Source organism: Labrus bergylta, chromosome 21 (genome assembly GCF_963930695.1).
Source record: "Labrus bergylta chromosome 21, fLabBer1.1, whole genome shotgun sequence".
NCBI lineage: Eukaryota > Metazoa > Chordata > Actinopteri > Labriformes > Labridae > Labrus > Labrus bergylta.
In genome coordinates, this window is record NC_089215.1 from 19723017 (window position 1) to 19748296 (window position 25280).

General features: G+C 41.4%; 1 protein-coding gene across 2 annotated transcripts in view; it reads left to right on the forward strand.

The window, feature by feature from the left end:
• The first annotated feature begins 402 nt into the window (after positions 1-402).
• The window catches only part of snx29 (sorting nexin 29), a 165257-nt gene continuing 140379 nt past the window's right edge, over positions 403-25280 (forward strand). Inside the window, exons 1-13 of one of the 2 annotated variants that reach the window (XM_020642566.3) lie at positions 403-837; positions 2605-2672; positions 4685-4737; positions 5855-5979; positions 8184-8364; positions 8592-8662; positions 10182-10442; positions 11321-11732; positions 13743-13855; positions 14927-15023; positions 15193-15266; positions 19606-19669; positions 20371-20499. In XM_020642566.3, the coding sequence (XP_020498222.1) occupies positions 831-837; positions 2605-2672; positions 4685-4737; positions 5855-5979; positions 8184-8364; positions 8592-8662; positions 10182-10442; positions 11321-11732; positions 13743-13855; positions 14927-15023; positions 15193-15266; positions 19606-19669; positions 20371-20499 (1655 nt within the window). In that variant the 5' untranslated portion in view covers positions 403-830. The remainder of the gene's footprint in view (positions 838-2604; positions 2673-4684; positions 4738-5854; positions 5980-8183; positions 8365-8591; positions 8663-10181; positions 10443-11320; positions 11733-13742; positions 13856-14926; positions 15024-15192; positions 15267-19605; positions 19670-20370; positions 20500-25280) is intronic. The other variant, XM_020642567.3, reaches the window with a different exon arrangement.

Consider the following 25280-nt stretch of genomic DNA (forward strand, 5'->3'; position numbering starts at 1 on the left):
TAGTAAAAGCTGTAGATTTAAAAAAAACAAAAAAAACAAGAACATACATGTTACTGAACATATTCTATTTTAGGAATATTGTTCAGCCCTTGTTAACATGAAAAAGGCCTCGGGCCAAAATCTTCTGATTCTTCATTTGAAGTCACGGGCTGCAAAAAATCCCCTCAAGGGCCTCAAATGGCCCTCGGCCGCACTTTGGACACCCCTGATTTAAATGATACAGATACAGACGTCACGTCACGTAATGTAATATTGCTTATGGGGACAGCTCGAGGGGCGTGTCCCATAGTGAGATATCGAAACAAATGTTGAAAGAGAACTACTTTTGCATTTCCGCATCACCTTTACAAGAACTACAAGTCCCATTAGGCCTTTCCTGTCATATGACCACTGTGTGTTTTGTCATGTGACCGTAACACGGCTCAGTTAGTACTCAGTTTCCCGTTTCCCTTCTACAGGCACCAAACTGAAAGCATTGCTTCCCTTAATGCTCCACAACGTTTCAGACGAGTGACTTCATGGCTCTTCATTTACACTCGTACTGGTGTTTGGTTCAGTTTTACTGCTCGTCGGGCTTTGTTCAGGACTTACATGCCAGTCTGTGGTAGACTCACAGCCCCAGCGGCTTCCCGGCAGGCCTCTCTGTTCACCGTGTGAGCATCAGTCCACACGCCGCGGTTGGGTGGGTCCAGCTCGGCTTCAGAGGCAGCATGGTCCCGGTGCACAGCTAGCCTCTGCTCTTCAAAGCTACAGGAACAAAAAAAGAGGAATCATATCTGTGGTGAACTGTTGAGCTTGGGTGTCAATGCTAACGAAGTTTTGCTGTCAGGATGAACGGTGAGTGAAGTCGTCAATTACCTTTTGCTTGTTCCTCTTCCATAAAAGCACAACATGTCAAATCATGCATGAAAGAGTGGACTCAGTCACTTGTTAGCAGCTCCTGACTTCACACAGTGAGTTAGAGATTCCTGCTGACTCTGCAGCCATTCTTCCCCAGTGTTTACATCCATGAAAAAGGCTTTCTGCTCAACCAAAGCTTGATGGATTAACAAGTAGAAGGAAAACATCTTTCCTCAGTTAGATAAAATCAATGTAACACTATTTCAATGTCTTTTCTTTCACTCTTGATATCTATGAATGCTCTTTATGGGAGTCTTTCTGATGTCTGAATACTGTTCGGTTCAGGCTCAAAGGTTAACTGGGACAAACTTTACAACACCTGGTAGTTTTGTCTTAAAGTAACAGGTAAACATAATGCTGTAAGTAGCCTTGAGGTCATTGAAGTGTGCTAATGACATGCTGGAAGTGTGACTTTGACAGAATGGGAAAACTGCTCATTCAGATTCGTAAAGAGTTTGATAAATACTGGAAGAAGAAACTTGAAGAATAATCTAGCTTGCTGTGCCTTGATAGTCGGTAAAATCGAAACTGTTTGAATAAAGACAATAATTGCAATTAAATTATTGTGATTATTGCAAAACTAAGGTAGAAGCTAACCAGTATTTGAATTGTTCATTTGAGTACTCTTTGATTGTCAATCATTCAATGAGACAATACAATCGTCAGTAATCATGAAAAAGTCTGTTTATATTAATCCTAAAGGGATAACAAACCTAGGATCAGGAAAGTGTTTTCATTCCGATAAACACAGAAACAGAATACATGAATGGAGAGAACATACACAGGAAGTAAACAGCAGTCCTGGTGTCTATATACTATAGTGTTGTAGTACTCGAAATCAGTCTCAAGACCACTTTTTGAAGCTCGTCTCGGCCTCAGACTGGGCGGACTCTGGATTTTATGGTCGTTTTTACAGTTCCCGGTGTTACAGTCAAAGTGAGAGACACGCCCCCCTGCACACAAGAGGATGATTTCTCAGTGATATTTATGGTCTTGGCCTTGTCTGGGTATAGATCCCTCAATGTCTCAGTCTCAGATCACTCTGGTCTCTGTTAGTGTCGTCTTGACTATATATTGTTTTCTATATTTATATTTAAGATGAAAACTTTATGCACACTTTTTTTTTTTATCCAAGTGAAATGAAGGGATACATGGCTCTCCAATCCAAGTGAATCCAAGTCTAATGCAGGCTGTGGAGAAGCTCCAACAAAAGAGTCGTTGGGATTCTATGTGAAGAGTAACCTTGACAACATTATCAAAAGTTTCTCAGATTATAGTTATTTTTCGACATTTAATCCATTGATCCACACATCGTTTTATCTTCTACGTAGCAGCATAACAAACGTCATTAAAGCCAGGGCATTTACAAAAAGAAAGGTCCTGCAGCTCGAGGGGCATTGAGTGCAATTTGTAAATATTAAAGGCAGAGTCCTTGTGTGCATGCAGGATACAGTCAGGTGAGTTTTGTCAAGTTGCACTAATAAAAGAAAAAGATGTCTTGATTTTAAACAAACGTAAGCCGTGTATTTATGCTGACATCATCGCCCATCCCTTTCTTAAGCCGTCCATTTCCTTCTACTCCATGTCATGCATAATTGATACATGAATAAGCACTTACTGGTACATTTAATCTGTGATCCAGTCACTTTCATATTGCCTCCTCGAATTGATGGAGTGTAACTTCCTTTTGTTTGTCTGTGTCAGCAGGCACTCAGCAGAGTGATACCAAGAGACAGCACCTCCTGGAGAGGCTACTGGATGCAGTCAAACAGGTCAGTCACCGGCACTATACATGTTCTTAATGTGGCAGAGAACGTCCACATCAGATTCAGACTTCATTTCATAAAAGGCGTAGGTCTTAAACACTCCAAACTTTCACCTTTTGTTGTCATGCAATGTCGAAAAGAGAACCTCATGATGATATTTTGCTATTTGTGAAAGGGCATATTTGTATTGATATGAATGAATTTCTGTGAATTTAATTGTCAACCTTGAACGTTGAATGTCTGGGGAAAAAGATTTTCATTTCAGGAAAAAAAGTCTGGATAAAAAAAAAAAGAAAAATGTGGTTGTTTGCGTTCACACATGCTGCTCAGACATTCTCACATGGTATTTTTTTTAAAGGTTTATTTCTGGGCTTTTTTTGTGCCTTTATTTGAGAGACAGGACAGTGGATAGAGTCAGAAATCAGGGAGGGAGAGAGAGAGTGGGGAATGACATGTAGGAAAAGTGCTGCTTTGAGTACTGCCTCTCTACATGGGTTGTAAGCACATACTAACCACGAAGCTACTGGTGTCCCAATGTTCAGGAGTTTTGTTCATGTGTGAAACATTTTACAGAAAAACTAAGAAAGGTACACATTCAAAGCTGTGTGTTAAACATGTTGTCCTCTGAACGTGTGCAGTGTTTGCATTAATCATTCAACAAGAACATTACATAACTCTGGCCAACGTTCGCCGTGTGTGAATACCTTTTAGTTTTTTTATATTCTGTTTTTAAAAATGGTGTTAAAGAATCACAGAGTACAACTTGCACTTGAGCAAAGACAATGGTAGATTTCTTCTTGGTTTGACTTGTATGCATAGAGTGAAAGAGAAAGTGGGAACTGTGTCCAGTATCAGGACTAGTCTGGACTGGTTTCCTATTGTCAAAGTTTTCATCTGGAAGCTTTTCATGGTGTGTGCATCTCTGCAAACCAATGTTATAACTGTCAACAACAAATGGATCGTTACAAAACATTGTTAGTCGACTGAAATAAAAATGAAATCTTGGCTTTTTAAACGGGCGATAAGAAACAGAAACTGTTTTGTTCACAAAACGAACTCAAATAAAAGCACAGAGAAAAAAATGTCTTTCATCTTTGACACAAGCTGACACATATTCTTAGTGGTTTTTCCTTTTGCGTACAGTTGTGGTTGTTCAAGATTTGTATTTGAATTTTTGCATTTCAACAAGTTTCCAATCTTACAAAATACTAAAACTAAGACTTGCAACCAAGCTCAAATTATACATGCTCGTTAAAAGAGATGGTGCACTGAGGGAATGCTACATTCAAAATCATGCTAGTTTTAGAAAATTACCAACCCTGCCTTTGACTTTGATGCTTTATCCTTTTGTTGTTGTTTTCTTTGTCAGAGGTAAAAAATTAACAGTAAGTTAAACCGTGTTATGAAAAAAAACAACGTAAACATCACTGTCTTTTAAATGTCAATAAATTCAGTTCTTAAGAGGTCATGATGACTTAAAATACTCAAATTTACACACGTGTCTGTTTTGACAAAATAGACCCTTTTTGAAATATATCATCGTTGTCTTCACTCTAGCGGCCGGTCTTGGAGCATTTCACAACAAAAGCATTTCAAAATAAAAGCACCTGGGGCAGAGACAGGGATTTGGGCTCATTATTAGATAAGCTCTCTAAAGTACAGGAGGCGAAATGCCCTTGCTCAGGTTGTCGTTGATCAATCTTTCCATGTAAGAGAAGGTTTGAGCATTAATGGAAACCAAATATACTAGAAGTTAAAAGTTTTATTTAAAATGAACATCCATGTTAAAAATTATTTAAAAAAAATGAAGGCATATAATTGAAGATGAACGAACGTTTGCCCAACTCTGCTTTTTATGAATATGACCGTAAACTTTACAGCTTTAAAATAGGCTGCTGGACGTCTCGTTTAAAGCAAAATATCCCACAAACTGCATCACCAGTATTCTTTACTAAAGAATTACTTTGTGTAATCTGTGGCTCCTTGACTTCTTTACCTTTCCTGTTGTTTCTTCCCAGTGCCAAATCCGCTTTGGAGGGAGAAAAGAGATCGCCACAGACTCAGATAGCAGGTAAGACAAGCCACCTATTAGCACAAAAGTCTGTGTGCGTGCGCGTGTGCGCGCGTGCGTGCGCGCGTGTGTGTGGTTATCCTGTATGTATGGCCAGGGTCATTCTTTAAACTCCAAAATGATTTGTAACTATTTCTTTGACTAAGAGCTCTGCAGTTTGTTTCCTAAATGTCTTGGCAAAAAAAAAGTTCTCTTTCATAATATTAGTGATTCTAATCACTAGAGAATCGGTCCAAGCACTAGACCTTGTGGAACTCCATGGCTTACAATGGCGTGCATATCAGACTTATCATTAACATGTCAACTGAGATCGGTTCTAAAAAGGACAAATGCTGTACACATCAACTTTATGTACTACCAGCCTGGTTTATCCAAAACTTCTACCTTTCAGGGAGAAATAATTGATCAAAATGTTCAACCCCTCATACTCTTTTATTTTATTTAATTTGAGGTTGTAACTAGAGTTCTTGAATCATAATTAAAGCTTTTTTGACTAAGGATCTTTTAGGGTGCACTTACACGAGGCCCAGTTGTCCGATACCATGCCAAAGCATGATTACCCCCTCCCCCCTCCACCTTGACATTTCCGGTAGCTGTGAAATAGCGGCCATAGATATATAACAGCGGTTGGGGCACGGTGAATTTCCTCTGGCCTAACAGCGGAGAAGAACACAGAAACTTGACTGCAACTTTCCTGACTATTTGTGGCTTGTTGAGTCTTTTTGTCAGATACAGCCTTTAAACACTCCTGAATTTACCATGCCTAAGTACACCTGTTCAGACTGTGCCAGGGCAAAGGAAATCCACCTTTGGCTGGGCACAGAATGAAACACTTACACTAGTCAAAGGAACTGGACTTAGGGGGTCAAGCATGCTTGGGCGGGGTGCAGATTACTTAGTGAGTGCGCCCTTGGCATATCAATTATTCTATGACTCACTGAACTAAGATTCTCCTAGTTTAAAATCAGAACAACACCAAATTCAACACTACTCCTGTAATTTCAAGCAGCATCAAAAGAACATTTTCATTCTCGTAGCACTGTAAATGTACCATTCACACAGACCTGTGAATGATAACTCAGTAGTTCAACACAGCCATGTGTCTTTGTTTCTGCAGGGTGATCTGTCTGTGTGCTCAGTTTGAAGCGGTGCTGCAGCATGGTCTGAGGAAGAGCCGAGGCCTGGCCCTCACCGCCGCCGCTCTGAAGCAGGCTGCAGGCTTCAGCAGCAAGACTGAAGCAGGTATGATACTTGAAGGCTTTATATGTGATTTTTTGATCCAGCAGATGTCACCCTTGAGCACCAGCATGAAACCAAAACAACTCGCGGTGCATTGTTGTGTTAGCATGCTAATGCTTTATTATGCTCGTATCTTTACACTGCATGTAAATTTACCTGAAATGAGCGTGATCTAGAAACACAGTTAAGCAGTGAGTACAGTATGTTATTCTTCTTTTCTCTAGTCCCTCAATTAAACAACTTTTATACGTGAGGGGAGGAGTCAGCCGTCGGTCCGGCGATGTAAACAAACTGAAAAAAAACTCTGAAAACATCACAGACAGTGGGACTCGGGTGTTACACCCATTGTAGACAGTCATGACTCACAGAGTTATTTTCAGAGGATATACTTGATTTCTATTACATTTAAGTGTGAAAAATCACATATAAAGCCTTTAACAGACCGTATGGTATGTGTTGTTAAGTTGCTACCTTGGTAACATGTACTTGTTGTCAGACCAGATGGACCACAAAAAGGGCTTACTCTTTTAAAAGGCATGTACAGGTCTGTACTTCCCTGTTTCACTTACTCTCTTCTCCTCACCTGTCTGTATACACACACCTCAGTCTCTCTGTCTCATGCTTGTTGTGTGCTCAAACAATACTCAGACCCACAGACGTTTACTTGATATACAAGGTAAGAAGCTCAGCAGTCTGAGGCTTGTGGAAGGATGGGGAAATCAAGAATGTTTACAATTGATGTCCTGGTGCAGCTGTAAAAAAGAACTTTTGCTTCATTAATCCATGAAATTATATATTGTTCATATAAAGTTGCAATGAAGTTCTGAAAATTCAGCCAACATGCAGTACAAGATACCATTGTTGTAGTACTCGAAATCAGTCTCGGTCTCGTCTCGGAATCAGAAGCATTTTTACTCTGTCTTGTGTTGGTCTCAAACTGGGTGGACTCCAGATTTTAAATCAAAGCCGGTCAAGACCACCTCGTGCATGCATGTGGTAGAGAACGAGCAGAGAGCCAGGAAGGCACGATGATTGGTTCATCAGATTGCTACCTCGTGGCAGACATTGGTCAAAGTTTTTACACTCTTACAACTGCTACAGATGACGGATTTTCGTTGTTTCTTTTTCAAATTACCTTAATTATTAGTCAGGACCTAAAGACAATTTCAACCAAAATCTTAAAAAGGGTATCTGGAGAAAATTACCAAACCTGCCTTTAATATCTAGCCATTTAGCTAATGAAGTGGACATATGGTAAGGAGGCGTAGATAATTAAATGTATTGGCTTTTGAAAAGAGCTGAAAATTCAGATTTTTACACTCATAAAAAGAAATACCACGGGGAACAAGCGCCTCTTTTACACTGCTTGGTGGTTTCCTTTTAGCATATAAGCAGTCTAAAAACCTTCAAGATTCATTTTTATTTGAAGTGATCTGACTTTAAAAAGACCATTCTCTTGACTAATAGTGATTAATTTCACATCAGGACAAATTGTTTCTACTATGTCATATTTAAGAACCTCATGGCTATTAAATCGAAAGAAGAAGAAATGCACTTCTTCTGTCATGGCCATCATGACATAACCATTAGCATATCTGACATTTTCCTTTAGTCCACAGACAATAAGAAGAAAGGACTGTGGCTGAACTCATGGAGAAGGGGCTCCCTAATGAAGCCAAGCCCTCTGACAAAACCAGAAATAGCAGCCATTATTTTTTAACACATTGTTCTGAGGTTATATGCTAATCGCAAGCAACAAAAAAAAAAAGGAGAATTACGTTACCTCAGGAAACCTAACATTAAAACAGCCACACATAAACTGTTATCCATGTGTTTTAGAATATGAAATATGTGAGTGTTAAATATGCAGCGGTGACAGGTGGTGGGAGGAGGTGTGGAGATTTGTTAATGAGAGATGTGCTGTGTAAGAATTTCAGAAGTGGTTTTGAAACTACTTCACTGATCTTCTGAACCAATTATTAACTCAAGAACTGTTGTTTTCCACATATGAGATGACTGACTCTCACCTTTTTGTCCTCCCCCTTCCTTTTTTTTTTTCCAATCCTCTCCAACTCCTCTTTTTCTGCCCTCAAACATTTCTTCTTCCTGTCCATTCATCTCTCTCTACACCTCCTAAACTCTCCTCTGTCACTCTTTTGTCTCACCATTTTTTACTTCCCTCTCTCTTTATGACGCCCCTCCACCAGAGTTGACTTTCTGGTTCTATGTAAAAGAGCATCTGAACCGCCACGAGCTGCAGCGCTTCTACTCCCTTCGTCAGATCTCCTCGGAGCTGGGCAGAGGTCGAGCCTGGCTGCGCTGCGCCCTCAATGAGCACTCACTGGAGCGCTACCTGCACACACTGCTGGCTGACCGCCCTCGCCTCGGGTTAGTACAGTGTTCATATGTTTGTGCAAATTTCATTAATGATTTGTTATTGAGGAAATCACCATAACTTTTGTCCCTTCAATTTTCATGTGACAAAATGTTTCTTTTTTTGCTGCTAGTTATGCCAACACCCCCCAAAAATCTCCAGAAAGTTACCTGTACAGCTGGTATTTCCTCAGGTTCACTGTGATTAGAAATGTTAAGTCGTCTTTTTTTCTCCTTTTTAGAACTTACTATGAAGACTGGGCATTTATTCTGGACGAAGAGAGGGCTAGTATGCTCCCCACAATGGCAGCAGGTGAGTTTGTATCGTAACGCAAGGGGCTAATACTTCGGCTTAAACGTTAACCACATTAGCAACATGTTAAAAATTAGTTTTTTTATGCCCCATGTGAGATAAGTCAACACCAAGCTGCAATCTCCGGCCTTGGAAATTGAAGCCAATGTGGAAGTACAAAATCCTGCAGTTCGTCAACTGTCCACTTGAGACTGGCTCCAGGAACAACAGAAGTCCCATACACACCACAGAGCAAAAATGCAGTTTTTACAGCATAAATAAACATGTTTACGGCCTGGTACAAAAAACCAAATAGGTCTGATTAGTTATTGTCATCATGGGCACACACTGTACGGGGATGATTTATTTTTGAAACGGCTCTGTTTTCATTTGATGAACGATACGTGTTATCCATAGATTGACAGGTGGGCGCGACTTTAGCTATGCTAAAACACAGGAAAAGATAATTGGTAGTAAAGAGGGGACAGTAACAAGAAGCACGGTGAATGATATCTGTAACATACAACAACGTAGATCTACATTTGGACAATCTGTTTTCTCCATCACAGGCTTTAAAAGGGACATATTGTGGAAAATTCACTTTCACTGTGTTTTTGAACATATACAGTATTCGGGTAACCTGAGTGTCTACTGACCCACAAAATGTGAAATAAATCCATCCAGTCCTTTGTTTGTAGTCTGCATAAGTCTTACAACACAGAGAAAAATGCTCCATTTCAAATTTGCACTCTTTGTGACATCACAGTGGGATTCCGGTTAAAAATATCCCCTGATATCTCCACCCCCAGCCTAGAGCAAAACATTTGCGCAGCTCCGCCATTTTTATTCTCGTTAGCAAATGAGTGATGTCTACCAGGAAAACTCAAGGGGGGCTCATTGCATTTAAAGAGACATACACACCAAAACGGAGCGTTCTGAGAGAGCTGGTTTATACAGGGTCACAAACCTCCTCTGGTGCTTGATTCATGTTGTATTTTGACCAAAGCACAGCACAGATGTTTCATTTAGACCACAGGGGACTGTTTATGACTGTGTTTATGACCTATTTTCTCCAACACTACCCTGATGGCAGTCTATGTTTTATTCTGTCTGAGCAGTGCTAATGATCTGAAAAACAGGAATGTTGTGTCTTCATTTGAATACATTTATAAATCTCACACCAGCCTCACTTTCACTGTTATTGAACTTTAAACAAGCCTCACACTAACAAAGCTGCTGTTAAAGCAAATTATCAGCTGACTTTGCACTTGAGTTATTTACCCTAACTGGATTGGGTGGGTGTATGTGTTAATGCCGTGCTCTCTGTTGAAGTATTGATGAGCAAAACTGTAAAATATTAAGAACACAAACCACTGATCTGATGCCAGAGGCGTCTCGTTTTTTATTATGCACAAGCAGAAAGCCAGAGTTCATCTCACATCGCCTCGTTTTGCTGCGTGAACCAAGAAAAGCTTACAAAGCACTTTATGGAAGTTTCACGCTGATCTGTAATAGAGGACATTTTTGCTTTTACTCTTAGGTCTGAACTCTATCCTGTTTGCCATCAACATCGACAACAGCGACCTGAACGGAGGGGTGACGCGAGGAGGGGGCTCCTCGGTGTCCCACCTCCTCAAGGAGTCGACGCAGGGCATCGGCAGCCTCTGGAAAGAGTCGACTCAGGGCGTCAGCAGCCTGCTGAGGGAGATCAGCACGGCCACAGCTGTGGTGCCGGGCTTCAGTCCCAGAGTGGAGGGAGCCTCAGACCCTCTGCCCGTCGTGCCACGCAGCACCTCTGCTGGTACGAAACATCGGCTTTTAAGTAATGCAACAGATCCTCTTGAGCGTGGGTCCCTTTTTAGGGAATACACTAAAGTAGGAGTTTTCCAAAGAATAAAATCTAAACCTTGTTTGAAAGAATTTCAATGGCATCAACCTCTGGGTGTTTTTTTTTTTTTTTAAGATTCATTTTTGGGCTTTTTCTGCCTTCATCTTTAGATATAGGAGAGTGAATAAAGTTGGAAACCTGGGAGAGAGAGTAGGGTACGACATGTTGGAAAGGAGCCACAGGTCACCGGCGCCTCTCTCTCTGGGCTTTTTTAGGGGTGTTCTAAGGTGTATTTAATTCCTCTGGAGCTAACATACGGGGAATGCAAACACGATGTTTTGATATTGCATTGTCGAGCTTCTCAATACCAATTCAAGTGTTCAAAATGCCTCTCAAACACTTCTAAATGTTTAATATTCATATATGATATCATCCAGTTTGCAAGACAATCCGCCCATCCTGCAAACAATTTATTAGCTGCCCAAAAACAGAAGCCTTGATGGGGAAGATTTTCAGTACATCAAACATGACAGATGCAAAGAAGAACCTGTTCTTATGTGAATTTTCAGTTACAGTTTTAATGAAACTTTAAGCTGCGTTTAGTTAATTCACTGTGAGAGGACCCTCTGATGCACAGCCAGGAAAACAAGAAAACCAGAGAGAAGATGAAGCATATTCTATTAGAAATGCTATTTTACAGGCCTAATTGGTAAAACCTTTGGATACTGATGTCAACAGAAACAGTACCAGGAACCATTCTAGACAAGTCCTTCATATATTTCAGTTTCACTTTGTTTCACAAGTTTGGGTTTGGGTTTTTTTGTGATTCCTTTTCATCTTTTCAAACCCAGACTCCGGGCTGAGGAAAGAGCGCCGGAGGAAAAAGAAAATCACCAACATCATCTCCTTTGATGACGACCTGGACGGCGGGGCGGAGGACGAGGAGGAGGGGGAGGAGGACTCCCAGAAGACTGCAGCGATGAGGAAGAGCCACACCGCTCCCGCTCAGAGCAGCGTGGAGGAAGGGGTAGACCCTCTGGAGCCCGACTTCTCCGAGTCGCCGGCCCAGAACGGCCTGGACGAGCCTGGCATTGTCAGCTGGGTGGGGTCCCCTCATCCCTGCCACGCTCCACCCCACACTGCAACCTCTCTGCCCGACAGTAAGAGTATAGACAATGATGAGGAGGAGGAAGAGGAGGAGATATACAAACCCAAAGCACAACAGCAGGAGGAGGAGGAGGAGGAGAGGATGAGCTCTAATCAGTGAGTCACAATGCTCGAGTTCAAATCCAGATAATCAAACAAATAACTCTCACGCTTCATATCGCTCTGACAGATATTGTGGGCTTAGGGTACAATACACAAGGAGATTATTTACAAGTTTATGTGGAAAAAAAAGATCATTAAAAATGACAGCTTTCATTAAGAAGCGCTCATATTTCTGTTTTATTTGTTGACTTGTCAAATCATGGGCTGCTGCAGGTGATTAGTACCATGAAGAGAGCTTCCCTCTGCAAAATGAAAGTGTTTGTTAGTTGAAAAACAAATACACACACAGCATGCAGGAGGAAACATTCACATTTTAAATATATTATTTTGGACCATTTTAGCCTTTATTGTATATGACAGCTTAAGAGAAATAGGAAATGTTTGGAGGAGAGAGTGGGGGATGACTTGCAGAAAATTCCCGAGGTCGGATTTGAACCCACAGCCACTACAACAAGGACTGTAGCCTCTTTGCATGGGGCACGCAACATAACCGCTAGGCCATAACCGCTAGGCTACAGACGCCCAAACATTTCCATTTTAAAATCTGGATCAGGAAAGATGGGCCATAAATATTAGGTCCACTTTCCAATCAAAATTGAAAGTGTATTACTCTGCTAATAACATTTATTCATAACACAAGAGGGAGCAGAGATTTGAAAGCTTGAGGCACAGCTCCCCACGGGGTTGTAGGACGGAAAGAAAAAAATAAGGCAGAGGTAAAAGAAGAAGCAGCCACAGCTCGCACACATGATTGTCTACGTTTTAGATTCAGTAAAACTTTCTGAGAATTTTTATTTTATCTCTGGTGCATGAATTTTTTTTAGAAAATCTTAGAAATAAAAAAAAATCTCTTTGTGACTCCAGTACTTTCCGGGAAATAATGATGTTTGTGTTTTTTACATCAGGATTAAAATAATCCTAGAATCCTAGTTTGTGCATATGAGACTTCAAACATCAATGGCTAACAGCTGATACACTGCTTTTTTATAATAATTTTTTATTTATCTATCATATTATGCACTGGCAGAGCTAGTGGAGGAGGCGGGGTTCATGATACTGTAGCCAGTCGACAGGGGAGCTCTAAATCTTTTGGCTTCACTTCCACAGGGATGTTTTTCCCGTCCATCTTATTAAACAGCTTCTGCACTGAATCCATGATTATAAAAAGCTTTCTGTTTCCATTCATAAAAGCATTATGGGAGCAGAGATTATGTCCATAAAATCTGAGTGGCCCTTAAAGTATCAGATTTTTTTATGATGTCTCTGTGATAGACAATCGAGGTTTGATGTCAGATGTTTGCGATTGACCGAGGTGGAGCCACATTAAAACTCTGAGAGCCTCTCTCAAACCACCACCCGCTCCCTTCACACTTCCACTCTGTTTGCATGCTCATGTGGAGCGTCTACCACATTTAGTGTCGTTCGAAACCTGAGGGTGGAGGGAGAGTGGGTTATTAAACCCTCCAACAGTGAGTCTGCACTGATTCTGGCTCACTGAGCAAGTTTAACACCTCTTTTGTTAGATACTGGAGACGCACCATGCATAAAAATTCCATGTTATCACCAGCACAAACTTAAAAACCTTTAATTGAAATCAAATATTAGCATCATACAGATGTAAAAATCTAAAAGTTGAGATTGTAATCAAAGTCTAATTAACACTACATTAGTCTTGAAACTGTGCGTGTGTTTAATGTGACTGTGAAGTATTTTAGGTTAACAGGGACTTCAAAAACGAATCACCTTATAAACATCAGAAGAAAAAGATTTTAGGAAAAGAAATGCCACCAATTTTTTTTTCTCATGGTGAGGTGATTTAAATGAGTCTGCGTAAAGCTATTTAAGTGGACAACTTATTATTTGAGTGACATAAATTCAAGGTTATATAAAGTTCCTGTTTCATTGGGAGTGAGTGGAGTCCATCCCAAAACTTGCTGCTGAGTTCAAACCCCTCACCTTAGTGAAAGGAACTTCATTCAGTCTCCACTTGTCGTCTTGTTTCAGGATGATGGTCGGCAGCCTGCCCACAGTGTCCACATGGAGCCCTCTACAGGTGATGAAGGTCCACAGCAGCTCAGACATCCTCATTCCCCTGAACCCTGCAGACAATCAGCCAGGTACGCAGTCCTGAAAACGTCAGAGTGAAAAGCAGAAGACTTCACTCAGAATGCTGCACAGGCCTGGAACATGCTAAAAGATTTAGAAAATGTGAGGGAGTCCAAACATGACGACAAAATCGCGGCCGATGAACAGTTCAGTTCTTATAGTGTGTAGACGACCAACTGAGCACGCCACACAATAACCGATTCATTCACAAACAACCTCACTATCAAAACGTATAATTTTGCTCGGTCAAACACGATTTAAGATAAACAAACATGATGGTCAAGCTAAATGTGGCTAACTGTTAGCTGTTAGTTGGATTGTTTTATGTTTTACAGACTCGTAAAAACACAAATCAAAAAGTTGGTCATGAATTTATGACATCCATCTAACTTTATGCTTCACGTTTGCTGTCGTTGCCATGGTTATGTTTGTTGTGCTTCCTGCTTCAGTCGGCTTGCTTCCTTATTGGCTATTGTCCATGCTCGGCCATCCTCGCTGTTCTTTCTACACAACAGGATTTCAAATCATAAATATTGAACACATTTCATATTTACAATTTCAAATCTGGGCTGATCGTCTTTTGAGCAGATCAGGGAGGTTAAAATCACTCTTAACACACCCAACACAACAGGAGAATCTGGCAAGATAGTTGGGCCTTTGTTGACTTTGGGGGGAATTGTCTTGTAGTGTGTGCCCCGCTTAAAAAAACGCTTCCTTGTAAATTCTGTTCTAAGAGCAGTTGAATAGTTTGTGACCACACTCCTGCACCAGTGCCTTCTTTATATTACCCATTGGACAAGGCGGCCTTCTATAAGTGCTGATATTAATGACAAAATCACTCCCTCTGCTGTGCTGTTGCATAGATGTAATATCACTACATAACTCTATGAATAAAGAGTTTCACTGATGTCTACTATGTACTTGCCGTCAACACTCTTAACTGCAATTTCCTCACTCATTTAAGTTTAGTACTGCTGACAGCAGCTGCTTCAGGCTTTGGTGGAATGATCAAATGTCTATCAGATGAAATCTAGGGACTTTCTTTTCTTCTAGTCTTCACTTTCACTTTGACTCTCCTTCAGTGAGCTCTGTGGAAGACACGGCTGCATTTCCTGCTCAGCGCGAGTCGACAGGACCGCTGGGGAACTGTGAGAGCAGCAGATCCATGCTAACATTCAAGTAAGCTACCGCCGTTTTACGCAGGAATAATGTGCAAATAATTTACAATGTAGGAAATGATTTTTAGTCAGTCTTCTTTTGCTCAGTCTCAACCCTCTTCACAGAAATAACATTGTAGAAGAACTGATTTAGATTCAAAACTCCTGATTGCTGTCTTTGTGTGTTTCAGTATGGAGTCCAGTCCACCTGCTCCACTCTCCAATTCGCTGCCAACATCTGCTCTGCCAGAGTCCATGACAGTGGGTGAGTGTTTTCTCCTTCTTCCACCCCTAAGCTTCTCACTATCTGTCCCACTCTCCCACTCTTCTTATTGACTTTGTTCTCAAACAGGTTTAACGTTAAGAATCATCGTGGATGCGAGGTTGCATCAACACAGCTGAACAGTTTTTACCACAGAACATCACTCATACCAAAAAAAGATGAACTGCAAAAATGAATTCAGTTCTTACTCATGAGGGGAAGCTTTGGTGAAATTTCCAAACTACGATGTCTAGAATGATACTGGTTTCATCTAAGGCATTCATCACCTCCATCGTTGAGCTTTCCAGAGCTGAGATCATGTCTCATGAGTTAATCCCTGAGAGAAACCGGCGAGCTACAAATCCTCAAAATAAGTCAAAAACTCAGTTTTAAAGGTCACATATTCTCTTCCTTTTCAACAAGTTGAAATAAGTCTCAGAGGGCCCCAAAACATGTCTGTGAAGTCTCTTGCCAAAATCCACTCTGATGGTGTAGTTTTGCATTCTTTTAATCTCCTCTGTTTCAGACCTGCTGAGAACAGACTGTTTCTGTAGCTTTAAATGTTAGTGAGCCGTGTTTGACCACGCCCCCTAGAACGGCTTGGGTCGCTTTGGCTTTCTTTTACCATGCCCTAATGTTTACAGTGAGATGGCGGACTCAGAGGGCAGAACAAACACCTTGCTATTGGAGTTGCACCCACCTGGGGGAGGGATTACTGCTCTTTGTGATGTCACAAAGGGAAAATCTTCAAACGGCCTGTTCGAGGACACATTTTCTGAAAAGTGCAAAAGGCAGAGATGTTTCTCATAATTAGAGTTTTTTAGACAGGCTGGGGACATATATTAGTGTTAGAAAAACTTGGTGAAGTGGATTTTGCATAATATGTGACCTTTAAGTCTGATCATCTTCATGTCAACAAGTTCAAATCAGAGATGCTTCACAATGTGATGTCAGTCTCATGGACTGCAGCTATGGTGCTTTAATTTGCCCAGCAACTGGTGACATCATCAAACAGAAATGGAGTTGTTAAGTGAAGGGCCTGATGCAGCAGTCTCTTCAGTGAAAAATAAAAGTTATTAACATTAGATTTGGACAGCAACAAATACCGGTAACAAAAGGTTATTGTGGATTTAAAAAAACAGTTGAGTCTCTGCTTGTGTTGCTAAAAAGTTGTTGATGGTAAATTAATCCAGTTGAAGTCCTGAAATGTCATCTTGAAATTTCCAGCTGACGGCTGATGCAAACCAAATCCTACTTTCCAAACTTCATGGTTTTCCTTTGCAGCTAAATTTGATCTAAATTCTATGAGTTTAGTCCTGTGCCAACACTCTGTTTATTTCTCCTCAATTACATTAAACCATCCACTAGGTGGCCCTGTTGCTCCATTTCATGCATGTGATTGTTTAACTGCTATTTCAGTCAGCTTTGCGTGCGTGCGTGTTGAGGGGGGAAAGGAGAGTGGCACTGCCTGTAAGCTCTGCAATTGAGCCCTTCATCCAATCTATTAGCCTCCAGTAAGAGGAGGCCAAGGGTTCGCAGAGAGAGAGCCGCTGATCATAAAATCACTGGATCAGTGCAGGAGGAAATGGTCTCCCAGGTTCAGAGATCCTTGAGAGCTTCGAGGGATGTATAAGAGCTGACCTCAGTCAAAGAGGAGGTTTTAGTTTGAAGTCAAACTAGCCTGAAACTCTGTCACATCACTGTAACGTCAGGAGTCTGATGTCAGTCCCTCTGTATCAAAGGGCTTCTCTCCTGACTCTCATCCACCTGTCTCGTTTGGAAAAATCCATCGTGACCAAAGCAGAGATACCAATGTCTACTTAGCGTGCTTTTTTTAGGCCTCACTAACACAGGGGTCAAAGAAAATCTGGATATTTCTGCGTCTGATGGTTTGAATTCGACCACTCCTTTTCTTTAAAAAATTATATCTGAGATGCACAATCACTCAGTTACCTGAACACTCTCAGCGAGTCAGGTACTATCAGAATAATCAGTACAAACATGAGAGAGAAATATGACCTTCTATGTAAAGCAAATGATAATAACAGGTTTGTTGCCTTTGAAGAAACACGTGAACTGAACAGAACGTTGCTGGAGAGAGAGAGAGGGACCCTTCAGTGATTTCTAGTCGGATGTGGCTGCGTGTGGACCATGCCGACCATTGATTGGAGAGTATGGAGTCTATAATTCACAAGGCACCTCGATTACATGGCCTGGCTCTCTGCTAATGCATCTATTATTGGAACAATGGAGTAAGAGCGTGTAGTTTCCGGTGGAGGGGCGACATGCACACACAGTCACACACACACATGCACACAGTTGATGTTTTTTTTTTCTTTCTCAAAGGTTGCTCTTACACATATGAGCACACAGTTGCGAGCACATATATATATATATATATATATATTTCTGGGCGGACACACACACTTGTGCTGTAATTTTTCCACGTCCCACTGGGAGGACAGAAGGGCGTTTGGCTCCACTGAAGTCCCTAATGGCTCGTCTGTGGCACTTGCTGTGAACGCGTGGTCGAACTAAAGGTCACACTTATTTCTGGCTTCCTGATGTGAAGATAATACACTTCCTTCTTTCTCCATCCCTCTCCTCCTCCTCCTCCTCCACATTCTCTCTCTCATCTTTCTCCTCCATCTCCTCCTCCTTCTCTAACCAGGCTTTTAGCCCGGGGCTGGAGGAGACCTACTTGTGTTCTGGGCTACATTAGTTGACAAACAGGTTGTGGATTCTGCTTGTGTTTGTGTGCACATGGTGTGCACATGGTGTGCACATGGTGTGCATCTGTGTGTGTAAATGTTGGGATGCAAAGTGCAGGGTTGATTAACTCCTTGTTTTATTTTTGGATATTCTGGGAGCGGTCTAGTTAGGGGCTTTGAAACCTTCATGCTCACCTCCAAACGTTACTATGTAGATGAGTCACCGTACCATCACACAGCTGGTCCAATCACTCCGTAACATCAGGATGGAGATTAACGTCAGAGAAGACTACAACTCGGGCACTTCCTATGACTGTTGCTGTAAAAGAAGAATGTAATAGAAATCAAGTATATCCTCTGAAAATAACTCTGTGAGTCATGACTGTCTACAATGGGTGTAACACCCGAGTCCCACTGTCTGTGATGCTTTCAGAGTTTTCAGAGTCCTATCTTCACTTTGTTTACATCGCCGGGATGGCCGGCTGACTCCTCCCCTTGTGTATAAAAGTTGTTTAATTGAGGGACTAGAGAAAAGAAGAATAACATACTGTACTCACTGCTTAACTGTGTTTCTAGATCACGCTCATTTCTGGTAAATTTACATGCAGTGTGAAGATGCGAGCATAATAAAGATCACTAGCATTAGCATGCTAACACAACAATGCAGCGCGAGTTGTTTTGGTTTCATGCTGGTGCTCAAGGGTGACATCTGCTGGATGTCCGTCTCCTCCATTGAAAGGAGACTCCCTTTGTGGGGGGGTGGCTGTGGCTCAGTTGGTAGAGTCGGTCAACTCTCAACAGCAAGATCCCCAGCTCCTGCAGCAACATGTCCGATGTGTCCTTGGGCAAGACACTGAACCCCGATTTGCTCCCGCTTTGTCGGCGGTGTATGAATGTGTATGAATGAGATTAGTTACTTCTGATGGTCTCACTACACAGCATCCTCTGCCTACAGTGTGTGCATGTGTAGGTGTGACATGAGATTAATAAAGTCCATTTACGAGCAAAAACGAGGAAAATGCCTCTGCTTCTCTTTTCTTTCTAATCTGAATGATGTGAATACAAGATTTCTCAGTCGACCTGCTGCAGATGATACGTTTAGAGCTGACTATTATCATCATCTAATTCGTTTTTTTTCTTCACAGTATTGTGCTGTGTTCTCGACTGTCACACAAGACAACATGTTAATGATGAACGCTGCAATTTCCAAGCCGAGTTTTTTATTTTAAATCTCTTCTTTATTCACGGTGTAATGAAAATGTAAGCCTGTATTTCCCCCCTGCCTTGCATTTATCTGGGATGAGTTTGTTTTGTTTCCAAATGTTTTTTGTAGCTACTGAAGAGGTTATTCTACTGGAGCAATAAAACTGTTAGTCGGATCTCTGAGTTGGATGTATATCGCTCTGTAAGGCTTCTGTCAGCGGGGGAAAAAAAAGAAGATTTTATGACGGCAGTTCATCTTCTTATACGGGAGAACAATACTGCTTTCTAATCTGGAAAGTTTGGGTTGTGTTATTTCTACTTTCAAAGAACTTGAGGTTATTAGTTTATTCATATTTGTTGTGTACTTTCTTTTGTGTGTTTTCTGTATGAAGTGCAGAAATGAGACTCTCTCTCTCTCTCCTCTGCAGTGGAGCTGCGTCAGGCCATCGTGGCCATGATGAACAGGAAAGACGAGCTGGAGGAACAAAACACGTACGTTGAGATATATCCCCCTTATCTGCTGCACACACACACACACACACACACAGATGCACAAGAACAGACTGAAAAAAGATATCAGATGACCTTTTCCCTCTAAATCGTGTCGGCTTGTTTTCTTCTCATCCTGAGACGAGAGGTTTTTTTTTATTTTGCTCTGCTCACTCGGGGGCAGGAAACTTGTTTACTTGTGTTTTTGTTTGTAGCAATAAGTCACCAGAGACTGTGATTTACACTCATTTAACAGCTGCGAATGAGGACTGTGGCGCACACACTGAAAAGCTTAGTGAACTCAAATTTGGATCTAATGACAGAAAAACAAACACAAAGTGTTGTGTCTGCACGCCGCTGTGATTAATCATAAATAAGTGCGAGTCTTCTGCCAAGCTGCGTTCAGATCTTAATGATGAGCTATGATTTGTGCGAGGCGTTTCAAATAAGAGCGATCACAATCACAGATGTGTTTTTGATGTAGTGTTTTATCTCCGAGCCGAACACGGGTGACTCACTTTCTTATATACGGCGATTAAAGAGGCTTAGGAATGTTTATCTAATAGATTTTTTTGAATGATAAATGTAAAAAACGGAGTGTCTTCATTTTAGTGCGTCTGAATGTAGAAGATTTAAGACGTTTAACGATGTGTATACAGGGGACAAAGATGTGACACTTACACTTGAAGGTGTGTGTTTGACAGGTCTCTCCGCAGCCTGCTGGATGGGGAGATGGAGCACTCGGCAGGCCTGAGGCAGGAAACCGATCAGCTGAAGAAGAAGCTGGCGGAGCTGGAGGAGAGACACACGGCCAAGGTCCAGGCGCTGGCCAGGTGAGAAACATGATGCCTGTAGAACAGAGGGGGAAAAAGGGTTCTGTATCAGGTTGAGAATTAAAGATTTTAAAGAAATCTGACCTTTCATATCAACTGAGACGTTTGAATAGATTTCCCTGTTTGACTTTTACGGTTTGATCGTTCAATAACCATGAAGTCTGGTTTCTAAGATGCACTTCTCATACTTTTTTTTTGTACATCTAAAATTTGAGCTGCGTCCTGTACACCAGTGCGACCAATATACCAGTAATTAATGCTGGGACATGCGTCATCGTGAACACTAGTGCAGCCTTCACCATCCACCACTGCATTTGTCCTCATTCTTTGTGTATTGGAAGTGTTAGTTCTGCTCAAGCGGCAATCTCCGGTCTTGTGTCCACTTGAGGCTGGCATCAGGAACACTGGAAGTCCCATACACACAACACAGCTAAAAAAAACAAACATTTTTTTCAGCATAATTAACAGACTGGTACAAAAAAACAAAATAGTTCTGATTAGCTATTGTCCTCATGGGCGTGCGCCGTACAGAGGGCGATTTTTCTTTTTACAACACAGCTGTTTTGATTTCATGAACTGTATGTGTTATCCTTCATTAGGCGTGTAGCTGGTTAATATTGACAGTTGGGGGCGATGTAACGGTTTGACAGCAGGTTGAAAACCCGCCTCAGCTCCAGCTCTCTGCCTGTCGTTAGGTCGAGACAGGATTTCCAACATGGCGGCTGCTGCCGATGAGCCTCCGGAGCCCCCTGCAGGAACAGATGGGCGACGTCACTCAGGCCTTGTCCATTGATATTTAGAGTCTGTGGTTCTGCTGCACAAAACGTGCTGGGATACAGAGCTTCTAAGGAGCTTTTCTCCCTCATTAGGTCATGATTATACATTTAAAGAAAACAGTGGTAAAGTTAATAAACCTTGTGGAGTGCTGGTTTGAATGAAAAGACTCCAATTAAAGAGAACAAGAAACCAGTGGAGGTGAGCAGCACGACTGGGAAGAGTCAGTCTCGTGCTGTACGTCCTTCTCCTCAACTATCATTGGTACCTCATCGACTGAGAACTCAACTCCCATATCGGCAGCTTGCAAGATTGCAAACTCCACATGGCAAAAGAAAAGATGGTACAAGAAAAAAGCTGCACAGAAAACTGCATGTTGTGGACTTTGCTGAGCGTAGGAAGACAGTTTCCCCGAAAAAGGCTTTGTCTAATATACTGGTGCAGCTTGTATTCTGGAAGTTACTCTTGTGGATTCTTAAAAACAAATACTTTCGTCTGATTGGCCAGCATGTATGGAAACTTTCTTGGGGCAGAACGATGCTGCTGTTATCGTCGTTGTCGTCTGAAAGGTGAACTTTTTAAAAAGCAAAAAACGAGAAATGACAGCGATTTCAGAGGATCGATCAGAAGCCGCAAATTTAGGAAAAAACTGTATTACTATAAAATCCCAACTTTTAGACATTTGTGCGATGCTGTATTTTTGATGTAGTTAGCATCAAACATAGACATATCATTGACACAGTGATTCTTCGTTTTTGTTTGGGAATTGGGGTAGCTATAATTTCAAATGAGCTCAAAAGCATGGTTGTAATATCAGATGAAAAAAAAGCTGAAATTGTTCTTGTCATAGACATTAACGCCACCTACTGGCACTGGATGCATTTTGAAGCTTTTGTAACAGATTTTGCATTTCTGTCTGTGTGGAATAATTTTTGGAACAATGGATGTGCAGATAGAATTATTATTTTGAAATGTATTAAAGCAGTGGTTTTCAAACTTTTTAGACGGCGTACTACCTCTGAAAATATTTGGCTCTCCAAGTACCAGCATTATGGTACATGTTAAAATACACTGTAGGCCTATTTCTTACACACATTTCATGCAAGAGGCAAATTAATTCATAAAAATAATATTATTTATTATCGACTGTTGGCAGCCATGCTGTAGGACTACTAAGGGTGAGCGCTAGAACTGGCCAAAATCAAAAAAAGTGCAGCACAATAAAAATGACAACTTTACACCATCAACCTGTTTGAGAATATTCAGTCTCCAGTGTTTCCCACACAAAGACGATACCTGGGCCCAAGTATATTTCCGACCTGTTCTCATTTAATTTTTCATTTATTCATAAAATTGCTGCGTGCGCGAGAGAGAAAGAGAGAGCGCGTGAGAAAGAGAGAGAGCGCGTGAGAGAGTGCAGGCGCGCGCGCTCCGCAGGCTCTGTGCAACCAGAGCCTCTGTATTATAAGTCTCTGCGTTCAACATAGCAAAACTGCCCAAAAAAAATCCCTCTCGACTCCTGAGGAGTGTTAAGACAGCAAAAGAGAGCAGAATCACATCAGCTTCAGAGAGAGAGAGAGAGAGAGAGAGAGAGAGAGAGTCCGTACATGCATCAAAACTGAAGCTTCTCCTGGCTCCGTTTTAAAAATGTAAATGAACAGCTGCTTGCTGCCGATTGTGCTGAACTCCAATAAATAACAGAATATCTGTTAATGTAGGTCTACAGCTGCTTGCTGTTGTTTCAGGACTGAAATATAACAGAATATCGAGCGGAACTTTTCAAAACGCGAGGCATACTCCAGTTGTTGTTTATGTCTGTGTGTGAGCATTAAATTGAGCAGATTAAAGTTGTTTGTTGCAAAAACTAGATTCATTTAGAGTGGAAAACATATTTGATAAAAATACAACTCAATAGATACAAGACAGATAAGATAAGAGTATGACAAAAATAAAAAATTTTGTTTTATGCTTAACAGCTTTGTTTTTTATATTGTGGAGATTTCTTTGCATACCACCGGTGGTACGCGGGCTCCCTGTGGTGGTACACGTACCACAAGTTGAGAACCACTGTATTAAAGTATTTTAACATTTATTTTTATAGAGAGAGAGAGAGAGAGAGTGGGGGATGACATGCAGGAAAGGAGCCACTGGCCGGACTGAAACCCGGGCCGCCAGTTTGGAGGTCTATAGCCTCTGTGCATGTGGCACAACCTAACCTCTGGGCCATCTGCACCCACACACAGAATTCTTCTCAACTGAAGGGAATACTGGCCCTTTTGAACAAAAGTCAAAAGCAGTTTACCTACAACTTTCCACCTGTAGAAGCTTAACTTTTCAGTTTGCTAAATGAAGTGCTGAAGTGATGCATACAGGAGAATAATGAAGAGAAGGCAGAATGTGAATCACTTGATATTGTGATTATGGGTCGCTTGGTACTGACTGTTAAGCTATCAACCGCCTGCAGATGCGTAATGGCTGTGTGGCTCTTTTTTTTGTATCCTGCAGAATTAATTACGCGGTCATTCGGCTCATATGAATAAACCTCTACCACAGCAGACACTTTGATTGAGCAGGAATTACACAGGTGTAACATTAACAAAAGATTGAAAGGTAAGCGGATAATATCAACATTTGCCATGTCAACATGTCTCTACTGTGGTCAATGATATGAAACCAGTTTGTGTATTTGTGCTTAGTCAGTCAGTTATTTGTCAAGTCAAAGTTTTTTCTAATTTAAATTTAAAATTATGTTCAACTTCAGTACGCATTGTGCAAAAGCAGTTTGAGCCCTGAGCCCAGTGTCTGGGATTAAAGCTACTGTGTTTCTGCTGATGTACCTCATACCTACAATAACTGTGTAATCACAAACAGGCGTACGTCTGGAGCGCCGGGACGTTTCTTGGTGGCCATAGGCGTCTATTTGGCCTGCTGCAAACAGTCGATGTGAGCAGCAAGTATGAGTGGATAGACCTCCCTGAATGCACGCATCATCATGAGAGTGCCACTCTCTCTTGGTCTGTTTATCCATACAGTCCCGGCTGCTGTCTGCAAAAAATGTTGTCATTCCGACGCACATAGCAACCGTTTCCCTGCTGCACCATTTCACCTGGCGATAATGTTGCAGCAGGGAAACGGTTGCTATGTGCGTCGCTATGATCAAAAAGTAAAGAAAAGATGGAGCAGACATGGCAAGACAATAACAAAGAAAAAGGCCCTTCTCTCAGACCGAGCTAAATATCTCAAAGTGAGATATGTAAATATATCTGTAAGCCAATAAGGGACCAGGTTAGGCTACACATACTTAGCATGGCTAGCTAAGCAGCCTGGCTATTAACAGTGTGACTAATGGCCCTTAGGCTACACAGTTAGCACGTTTGTCTGTGGAGGAATTAAATCACAGCAATAATGAGTACAACAGAGCGATCATATAACTTTGAATGTAGTGTGATTCAACCAGTCAAAAATAGCACAAGCTAATGAAAGCATATACATACTGGAGCCTACAGCTAGTTATGAATCTCACTAGCTTTCTCATAAAGTCACTTGGATCAATGACTAAGGTCAAAAAAGCCACCTCCCGGTTCTTTATAGCATCGGCTCTGAATCAAAACTGTCGTACAGTGGAATGTTTTTTTGTTCAACTTTGGTGTGATACAGATATTTAATGTTAATATTGTATATGGAAACAGGTGAATTAACATTTGTGTTATAGTTATACTGATGAAGCGAATGTTTGAACTGACAGTGAAATGTAGAGCTACATGTAGCGACACAGTTAGCCTACACAGTGAGTGGTTCATGTGGACAGGGTGGGCTGGGTCAAACTCCTGTGGCGCTATTTTGACGGCATAAAGTGCTTTATCTAAAGCGTGTGGCACGCTGGGATTTGGGATGTGTCTGGCTATATTTTGATGTTTATGCGGTGTCACAATCTGGGTCACAGAGTGCGAAGAGGATGGATTAAGTCCCATGATTTTACATACAGTAGGTGTGTTTTCTGTGTGACA